General features: G+C 35.5%; 1 protein-coding gene across 2 annotated transcripts; it reads left to right on the plus strand.

Moving 5' to 3' along the window:
- The first annotated feature begins 1,579 nt into the window (after positions 1-1,579).
- Positions 1,580-4,199, plus strand: LOC111889444 (uncharacterized). Of its 2 annotated transcripts, none has more exons than XM_052764071.1 (12): positions 1,580-1,790; positions 1,885-1,996; positions 2,118-2,191; positions 2,289-2,335; positions 2,440-2,587; positions 2,661-2,702; positions 2,776-2,980; positions 3,167-3,228; positions 3,321-3,421; positions 3,541-3,595; positions 3,685-3,735; positions 3,910-4,199. In XM_052764071.1, exons 1-12 carry the CDS (start codon positions 1,625-1,627, stop codon positions 4,074-4,076), a joined length of 1,230 nt encoding a protein of 409 aa, XP_052620031.1. In that variant the 5' UTR covers positions 1,580-1,624; the 3' UTR covers positions 4,077-4,199. The 2 variants fall into 2 exon arrangements, with proteins under 2 accessions (XP_052620031.1, XP_023741361.1); XM_023885593.3 differs by having other exon boundaries at positions 3,688-3,735.
- Positions 4,200-10,950: the final 6,751 nt, after the last annotated feature.

A 10,950-nucleotide genomic window follows, 5' to 3' on the forward strand; every position in this document is an offset into this window, starting at 1 on the left:
TCCAAAAAGTTTCCAACTTGCATAGATGGTCCAAAATCAAGGTTTTCCTTTGTTTCTGGTCCTAAAATTAAGAAACTTTTGTAGTTTTGGTCCATGGAGCACTTGAATTGACTGTTTTGCCCTCTAAAATTCTATTTTGTATTTTGTTTACATTTTCTAGTTGTCTGTAAATATTAATAAAAAGGTCCACCCCATATCTCCACCCCTCCCCCCTCTCATCATCTTCTTCCTCGCCCTCTGTCTCTTCTCTCTCTCTCTCTCTCTCTCTCACACACACATATATATACAGAGTATTGTATGTATCACAAGAACCCACCCTCCATTTCACCTAAATCCAAATAAATAGAGACACACCCAGTTTATCATTTTGAGTTTGGGAACATCGATTGTTTCCAAATAGTTTGAAAGTCAATTGTTTATAGTTCATTTTAGAAAATAGATAAATCGATTGGAAGCCATAATTGATTTGACTGGATGAGAGACGAAGACGAGGGAGGTTGTGTCTAGTAGTAGATGAAGGTGCTTCACAGTGGACTTCTCGGACGATGCTAGTTATCTGGATAATGAAGAATTGATGTGTTCCAGATTAATGGTACATGAAGATAGAGGGTTATAGATCTGCATACACCAAATAAGGGAGACAGGGTCTTCCAAATCGACAGGTACAATGACCACCGACTACATGTCCTCCCTCATATTTCCTCCATATTCAGCATCGACCTGTATCCTATTCCTTCTGTATTTGTCGAAAAATCTCACTAGAGACGGACCCCCCCACTTAAGTCTCTATTTTGAGAAAAATTAAGGGAAGTAAAGAAGAAAGATACAAATGCAGTCAACTACCACCTTTAATTGCAATAACAGGGAAGAGGGAAAACTAATCTAGGGCTCGGGAGAAACATGTGAAAGAGAGAGAGAGAGATTAAAAATGGGGTGTTTGTGTTTGATTACTGAAGAATAGGAGTTGGTTCTTGAAGGTGGGCAAAATAAATTGAAGAACCATGTTTTTTGGGGTCTCCTTGTTCGTGTAACCTGTAGCAAAAAATCGAGTTTTTTTTTGCATGTGAAGAAGAAGAAGAAGAAGAAGTGTAATCTGTAGCAAAAAATCGAGTTTTTTTTTTTTTTTTTTTTTTGATTTGATTTGAAGAAGAAGAAGAAGAGAGAGAGAGTGTGTGTGTGAGAGAGAGGGAGAGAGAGGGAAGGGGGTACGGTGGGTGGAGTCGTGGAGAGGGTATGTTGACATTTTTTTGTTTTTTTATAATTTTTTAAATACTAAACTAAATAAAAAATAGAAAAAAAATAATAAGGGTAAAATAGACATTTCAACATTTTCAGGACCAAAACCAAAAGAAAACATTGATTTTGGACCAGTGGAAACTTTTTGAACCATATCCAAAGTTTTTTGAATACCACTGGACCAATTTTGCAGTTTTGTCAAAAACATTTATACGAATTTTCTTTTTTAATGTATTTTTATAAATAAAAAGTAAAAAAACTAGAAAAAAATACAATTAAATAATTAAAAAACATGAAAAAAAATACAATTAAATAATTAAAGTCTTAAACCCTCGTCCTGGCTTACTACAGTCTTCAGGTTTTGCAATCGGACTGACAACACTACGCCATGTTTAACCTCGCAACCAAGCTGTCCAGACTAGCCAGGGGCCGTTACCACTCACCCACGGTTGTCAGATTATTCTCCACGAAACTCCATCACCACTTTAAGCCAAACCCAGTTGCTCTTCAAATCATCGATTATGCCTTTTCCCTTTCTAGATCCCAGAAATCAGGTCAGTTTCCCCTTTGTTGTGCGTTTTCGACAATCCCGTTAATACCCATTTCTATCTGTTTACTCTCCACATTTTTACGTATGAGTATGTGTAGATGAATCATATGGGCAAGGTTTGTTGGTGCTAGAACAGTGCGAATCCAATCAGCATGATGGTAATTCCAAGGGATTGGTTCTTCTTGCGATGTCGACCCTTTTGTCTGAGAGGTAATTTTTTCCTTTCTTAATCCATACTCCTTTTCACAGTGGGAGTATTACTTCAATTATCTGAGTAGAAGCGTTTAAATTTAAGCCATCCATTTAATCTGTCACTTCTTTCTATTCACAGAGGCAATTTTCTTGAAGCTATTGAGAAATTGAATACGATTAAGGACCTAAAAGTTTCTTCTTTCCCTCTTAGAGGTAATGCAAAGCAACACCAAATGCATTTCATGTATCTGAGTTTGATCAAGTGTTAAAAATTTACCAAGTTCATTGTTATTTCTATGATTTGGTTTAGTGGCTACTATGGAAGCTCTTGCAGGACTCCATTTGGAATTAGGAGAAGTAAGCACTGTCTGTTTGTGCTTCAATCTTTTATCCAAATTCAAATACATAAACTCTTTATGTTCTTTGGGTACATAAACATCTGGCTATGGTTCCCTATATAGGATGATACTTCTTCAGTGATAGCGGATGTTTGCTTGAATGATTTAGATGCTAACAAACCAGAACTTGATGATGGATTTGGATCATTAAATGCTCGTGCTAGAGCATTAAAAGGGCTTACAGAGCTTGTTCAGGGAAACACAGATTCATGTATGTCCTTGATTTCTGATAGTTGCTTCTTCTTGTTTATATGATAACTTAATCGGACATTTTCTTGATGAAGCCCAATCTTGTTTTACTGGAGCTGAAGATAACTTGGGAATTGGTAAAACTCTTGCAACTCATGTCTCATTTCATATCAAGAAACATTGTTATAACAAAATGTTAATTCTGCATAGGGAATGATGCTTTGTCATATGCTGAATTCTTGCATACAACACGGGATTTTGAAACTGCAAAAAAATTGTATGAGAATGTAATCAAAGGGATACCAGAAAATAAAGATTATAGTGATCCATATAACTTGGCTGCTGGAAACATGGTATGGGAGGATATTCTTTTGGCAGCAACTTGTGGTTTAGGACAACTTGAGTCACACATGGGGTAATACATCATACATCATACATCATACATGTATTTCAGAGTTCTTTCTTTCTCTTTTCCTCCATAAGAGCCTGTTTCTTTTTGTCCACTTGAAGTCAAAAAGAAACAATACCTTACCATAAAATGCTTCTTACTCTAAAATCAAAATATATGGTTACATTATATGAGGTGTGTTTTGTGATTCAGGAACTTTGGTGATGCTGAAGAGATACTAACAAGGGCACTGACAATGACTGAAGAACGTTTTGGTTAGTATACAGCTGTTCATAATCTATATGTGATTTATGGTCAACTACTTGTGTGTATTTTGACTTTTAATGCATAATTGCATATGTTGTAGGTTCTCATCATCCAAAGATTGGAATAATATTAACATGCATAGCTCTCATGTTTAGGCACAAAGCAACAATGGAGCATTCTAGTTCCCTTATGGTCCAAGAGGTTAGAAAGACTCACTAAAACACACTTCATTAAACATTTTATAGACATAGAAGGTTAACATGGTAATTTTCTGTTTATGGCATTTCGTTTTAATTTCTTATGTTGTTTGGATATTATAGGGGCTTTATAGAAGAGCATTAGAATTGCTTAAAGCTCCTCAATTGGAAACTGAAGGTAGCGTTAAGAAAGAAAGTATTGTGCTTATTGCCCCTTAATTGGAAACCAATTTGATTACTTATATTATATAATATCTTTTGTTGTAGCAGTTGAACAATCAAAAGTGTATAGGAAGGATATAATCGCGCTTGCAAGAGGTACAATTAGCTTCTATTTTTAACTGTATCTATAAGTAAGTTGTTATAACAATATAACTATTTGTGTAAAAGAAATGGTCCAAATTGTCACGTAATTTTTGTTCCATTGACATCAGTACAACCTGTTCTGTTCTGCCATGTACTGTGTAACTAACGTGATTATTGTTTGTGAAGGTGGGTATGCTGAGACGCTGTGTGTTCAACAAAACCGTAAGGCTGTGGGGGAGAAGATGAAGAGATGGGCCGAGGGTGCGTGGAATAACCGTAGACTCTCGTTATCAGAGGCATTGGATTTATCCAAAATCTCCATTATAGATGCTCGGATTAGCAGGGCTTTGTAGAGTCTTCAATCCATCAAAGTTTTGATAAAAGTTGATTAACCAACAGTGTGACTGTAAAACCTTGTATAACATGTTTGATCTTTGCAAATATAAATAAATATAATCTCGGAACTTCAGTTAAAACTTTGGTAAAGTAATGTTATTACGTTCTATGATTGATATGATTGATTTTAGAAATAAGCTATTTTTACATGATAAATCTTGAAAGTCGAATATTAATTTAATTTCCAACAAAAACGTAGATGCAATATTTAGGTCACAGCGATACATCCTCAAAATATATCTATGTTTATATTTACGTATATTTTCTCCTAAAATATGGATATCATGAAACGAAAACATAGGCCATCACTTGTCACAAAACTAGGTTAATTTTATAACAGAATGGCTCCTTGAGTTTTGCCAGAAAAATAAATGGTTTAATTTTTAAAGTTAATAAAAAATAGAGTAAATTACAGAAATGGTTTAGGTGGTTCTCAAAACTTAGTATTTCCTGTCCAAAAATATTTCCTAAAGATTTAATCCCCAACTGTGGATGATTTTCTTGTGAAAAAGGTCTATGGATCTTGTTTTTTAATCTTTCTACTCACCAACATACATTTGACTTTAACATGCATTTCAAGAGATGTTGACGTGTTGTAGTAGGAAGATCGAAAAACATGAAGAAAATGTAGAAGATCTTAAAAAGCTTTTATTATTTATTATATAATTATTATTATGACACGATCATGTGAAATTAAGGAAACATTATCTCTTTTCGTGCTTCATAGAAAGACGTGGAGTCGTTTTGAGGTTCTTTGTGTTTTATCACAACTGTATATTGCTTGTTTGTGTTGTATTGATCCATTATATTAATTCTTAATGTAGAATGAAAAGGATTTTTTTTTTCTTTACGTGCTTCAATGAAACCATTAAAGTTCTTTCTATTTTGATGCAAATTTCGATTGCTTGTCTATGGTGTATTCATCCTATATAATTAGTAATTGAGATGTAAAATGAAGAAAACTTTCTCCACCTTTTCAAGCTCCAATTGATAGTTGGAGTATCAAATTGAAATTCTTTGTAGCTTGAGACAACTTTATGTTGCATATGACAAGTCTCAATAATTGTCCACCTAATCTCATTCAAATACAAACATGTGTAATCTCACTAGTCAATTTATTGGTCATAACACATGTTTGAAACATCAAAATAAAGTTAAAGGAATAAAATGTATAAAGATATGTTTAAGAAGTATAAGAAATATTTTTTATACATTAATCGGTCAGTATTAAAATCTTTTGATTATTCAATATCACGACAAATGGTCCTTTTACCTGCTCCGAATCGATAAACTCAACGAAAATAACCTTAGACCATCCATATAAGGCTTTAAAAGTGGATTTGAAAGTGACATGTCATTATTTTGTTCAAAGTTAAAAAGATCTTTCAAAATTTCCAATTTACCTTACAATGCCAACAAAACAAATAGACCATATCTATTCACTATAATTTATAACTTTAATGTATACTTTTATTATTTATAATATCAAATTATATTATTAATGTCTTATCAAAAACGAGCATAATCATAAGTTTAGTATGGTAAAATCTGAAAATAGTTAGCACATCATTCATTCAACCACTCCATGATATTTTGATATAATATTGCAATATGTTTATACCGAACATAAATCCATTCACCATATCGTCATTTGGTACAGTGACTTCGATCAACTTTATTATCTTTGATAATTATCAGTTTAAAATTTTCAACTGTAATTATGCTCTATGTTTGTTTGATAGATTGTTGATCATAATCTATAATATTTATTTATGTGGCATGTCTTTCAAAGGTTTGTAGAAAAAGAGAACAATAGTTTTCAATGTTCTATATATTCAATTTCATTATAAGACTCTCTCTCTTTCTCTCTCTCTCTCTCTCTCTCTCTATATATATATATATATATATATATATATATATATATATATATATATATATATATATATATATATATATATATATATATACACACACACACACAATAATGTGTATATATACAATAATGTTACATGAAACAAAGAAGGAAACAACCATAAAATAAATAAAATGTCGGGTAATATAGGAAAGAATCAATTTGAATCAATCCTATAATTTGGATTATCTTGTAATGCTCTCGTCAACATTCCCCTCAAGTTGGATAATGGATGTCGATCATTCCCAACTTGTTAAGAGAGCTTTGAAACACTCTACTACATACGACTTTGGTCGGCATATCAGCAAGCTGGTAGTTGGTCCTTTGAAGTAACAAAAGGGAGATTAACTATTTTATTTTTCTCAAGATGATCCTTGATGAAATGACGATCAAGTTCCACATTCTTCGTCCTATCGTTTTGGAATGGATTACCGCGGCTTCATTGTCACAGTATAGCTTCATCAAGTCACTTTAACTAACTCCTAGGTCTTGTAAAATTCGCTTAATCTATAATAACTCGCATACACTGTGAACCATTCCCCTATATTCCACTTTGACACTGGATCTACCAACCAATTTCTGTTTCTTACTTCTCCATGTGACCATATTTCCCTCCACACAAGTGAAGTAACTTGATGTTGATTTCTCATATGTTCTGTCTCCAGACCAATCAACATCAGTATATCCCATTACTTTACCTTGATTTTTCCTAAACCATAAACCTTTCCCCGTAGTTGCTTTGAGGTATCGTAAAATGCGATGAACAACATTCGTATGATCTTCACTGGGAGCATGCATAAAACAACTTATAACACTAACAACATACACAATGTTCGAGCATGTATGAGAGATATATATATATGATTTCCCACTAACCTTTGGTATCGTTTGAAGGTTTGTATCAATCAGATACACTTCAAGTATGACAAACAAGAACAAACTAAACTAAGCAAATAAATAACAGAAAAAGTAAGGAACACGAAGAATTCTCTAAATTGTCTTTCACCAAGAAAGGGTTTGTTTTCACCAAGAAAACAAATTGTCACAAAGATGGTCACCAAGACGTTAACATTAGGGTTTCACCCTAATGTTGAATATATACTAATCTATACAAGTATATCCCTTGATTGAAGAGATTGTATCTAATCTATACTAAGAATTGATATTCATAACAAAGATATCAGATCTGTTGTCTATTCTATACTTATATGTATCATTACCTAATATACAAAGTTACACAAGATAACTATCTACACGTTGGCGCTGATAAGTCTTGAGATGTTGGCACTGATGCTTATCTTGACACTGACGCTGTCAGTTAGCGTATAAAGTGTTTGACTCATCAGATCATAAGGTGTGACCTCACACTCTCCCCCTATCTGATGATGTCAAATCTAATCTTCAATATATTCTCCAGTTCGTGCTCCCCTGAGAGTGAGATTGAAACTTTAAGATCTTCATTTTTACGACACTCCTCCTGAAAAAGTGTGACTTCCAATTTTTGATTATTAGTAGTAGAGGCAGAGGACGAATAAAAATCAGTGGATGTGAGCTGATAGAATGTTGATATCATCTTGCCCCCCCCCCCCCTTTAGATTTTGCATTTATTCAAATCAATAACATATAGCAAGGTATATAGCAAGTTTCTCCCCCTTTTTTACATCAGCAACAAATACGAGACTAGAGGAAACGATCCTGGTATCAGAGTTGCAACTTGTAATCCAATAAGTTTGTGATGTCTCTTGATAGTGTGGGTTTGAACTACCAATCACTGACATAGTATTGCGAGATTTTATCAGCATGTGGTTTTATACGCTGAATCATTACTACTTTTATTAAAAGAAAATGACAAGAGTGGTATGAATATCCAACGATCCCATCTTCATCCATCTTATTTATGAATATCCAACGAGTGCCCATGATAGTTTTTCCTTGATGCTTGGGAACAAGAGTACACAAATGGCGACGTTTAAATTCATTCAACTCATCCTACATATCCTTGATCCAATTAGCTTCTTTTAGGGCACCAACGACATTCTTTGGTTCAATCACAAAGAAAAAATTCACAAACATGCAAAAGTTGTTGACTCTACAATGAGTGACAATCCTAGAATTTACATCTCCAATGATTTGAGATTCAAGATGATCTCGAAGAATTCTAGTATTAGAACATTCATTCGTATTACTTGGAATAGAATCTTCCTGATTAGATGGCTCAGCTTCTTCAGAGATGACAAACTGATCTTCAAAGATAGGTTGAGAACTAATAATTTGATTATCATTAGGAATAACAGGCTCAATTTCATTTGGAAAGAATTAAGGAATAGGGTCTGAAGGACTGTAAGTAAATTCATTCAGAATTGATGACGGGTGATCAACCGGTCTTGAATGAAGGAGTCTTCATCGAAAGTGACATGAGTGGTTTCCTTAACAGTTTTCCTTGAGAGATTAAATACCCTGAAAGCTTTGGATATACTAGAGGATGAAAGAGACATGTTGTGAATCATTGTGGATTTCACTTATGTGTGATAGGCCAACAATTTTGTTGTGAAGACCCATTCGTCGGGTTCATTGGTGTTATAATATGGTGTTCGAGCATTATGGAAATACTACTGATGACTCAGTACCCAACGAGTTTAGGTCTGGCTTTGGTAGGATTTAACTTGTTGAAAAAGTCACAATTGTTTATCGGCAATTACTTGTGGAGTTTTCTTAGTGGATCTTCATTCGTTATTACAAGACAATTTTGAGTGAGTTGAGTAGCCAGTGATGGAGTTCGTTGTATGAATTTGTAAGGATTTGTTTGATGGCTGTACCCCTGAGCATATGAGATTGTGGATGCCACCCGATATCATCTTTTGGATTGATCATTGTTACGCTCATGGGAGCAGTGGGATAGTGACGACTTGTAAGGAAGTCAAGCTTGTATTTGAGAACTTTTAGGCGATTTTTGAATTAGGATGGGTTGAAATTCTTGATTGTCAGGCATTATGTATGTATATAAAGTTTAGACTGTTGGTTTCCCAATTTTGTGAAGTATATTTATGGATATGGTTAGTAGATCCATGTAATACCCTGTTTATTTATTAAATAAATAAATTAATTAATAAACAAATGGTAGCCCTAAAATAAATAATTACATATCAAAGGATGGTCTCGAGGAGATAATTGTCACAAGTTTAGAAGATGGAGGTTAAAAGTGTAAAATATGGATTTAATTTGTAAGTATTAATGAAGTCAAGGACTAAATTGTAACTTCTGGACTTCATTTGAAGGGATTTTAGAGGCTTAGGGGTTGTATTGTAAATTAGGGGCTTTATTTTGTAAGGAATTATGGAAGGGAGGGCTAAAGGGTAACTTTCAGATTTAAATTGAAAAGGATATGGTAAGGAGGGACTAGAGGTGACAAATTTGTAGAAAGTTTGGATGGGATACGGGACATTAAACCCGTGCGTTCTTTCCCTCCCATGTTTGGATGAACAAAAACCCTAAACCTAATATCATATGCAGCCGCCACTCAAGTTCATCAACCGCCACCACCGGTTTCTCTCTTGTGTTCCGATTAGATGAAGCTCCGACGACGCCACTTACTGCCTCGACATCGAGATGCCGTCACACCTTGCTGCCGGACTCCATGTACGAAAGAAGAAACCACCGAGAGCAACTTCCGGGTGGCGTGATGGCGTTCTCGGATGCTCCTCCTCTTTCTTCTCCTGCTTCGCCTTCAGCCAACGCCGCCGATGTTGCTAGGGCTGTCAAACGCCACCACCTGTTGTGCATCCGTCGTGGGGAAACTAGAAGGCCGACGAATTTATGGAGCTGTGGTGGTTCGGGGTTGGACTGCTACCTCCCTTCTCCATGTATTGCTGATAACGCGCCGTTCCGAGATGATGAAACTGCTCCTATCGCCGCTGATGCCTATCCAAGCGCTGTTATTGCCGGCTGTTGCGCCACTGCCGCCGCAGCTTACCTTAGGTGGGTGGCTGGGTTCGTTTTGCTAGTAGAAGATGAGTGTGTATGCGTGTGTATTACAGTGAAGTGATGTTTGGGTGTTGCTTGGTCGGATTTCTTTTAAAAAAGGAATCACCACCACCACCACCGTGAGGTGGTGGCTGCCACCATTGTGAGGTGGTGGCTGCCACCATTGTGAGGTGGTGGCTGCCACCATTTACCACCACCAGCCACCATAAGGTGGTTGTGTTTGTGTGATTAGTTTGTTTAGTGTTTTTATTTTGGGTTTAGAGTTTGTAAAATGTAATCATAAATTGGAATAATGAAAGGAAAAATCAAAACCATCACCGTGAGGTGGTGGCTGCCGCCTCCCGCCGCCACCGGCCGCTGTGTCGGGTGGCGGTGTGCCTTGTCTCGATTGTGTTGATTCGTTTGGGGGTTTGAAACCCTAATGGGCCCAAAGAAGCCCTAATGGGCCCAATAAGACTTAATGGGCTTAATAAAACCTTAATGGACCTTAATGGACCCTTAATGGACTTAATAATATTCTAGTGGGCTTAATAGGCCCAATAAAGCCCTAAATGATCTAAAAGCCCAACAAATTAATTAATGGGCTAGTATTGGGTTGGAGACCCTAATTAGGGTTTGGAAAACTCTAATGCCATGAAACCCTAATTTGGGGGAATTAATCGGGACACACGCAAATTATTTAATAACTTGAGATATTAAATAATAATCATTGGCAAAGATTAATCTAAACGACATTAGACTTAATGGATTAAAGTCCTTAGAGGATTAAGTCCTTAATGGGTTAAGTAGGAAACCTAACCCTAATTGTCATATTATATGAAACCCTAATCTCATTTGGGTTTATTATTGGGCCTTGATGATCGGGTTATTAATGGGCCATCCAAAGTCAAGCAATTGGACTAGAATAAGTTAATGGGCCTAGGGTAAGGCCCATGTAA

The sequence above is a fragment of the Lactuca sativa genome, chromosome 5 (genome assembly GCF_002870075.4).
Source record: "Lactuca sativa cultivar Salinas chromosome 5, Lsat_Salinas_v11, whole genome shotgun sequence".
NCBI lineage: Eukaryota > Viridiplantae > Streptophyta > Magnoliopsida > Asterales > Asteraceae > Lactuca > Lactuca sativa.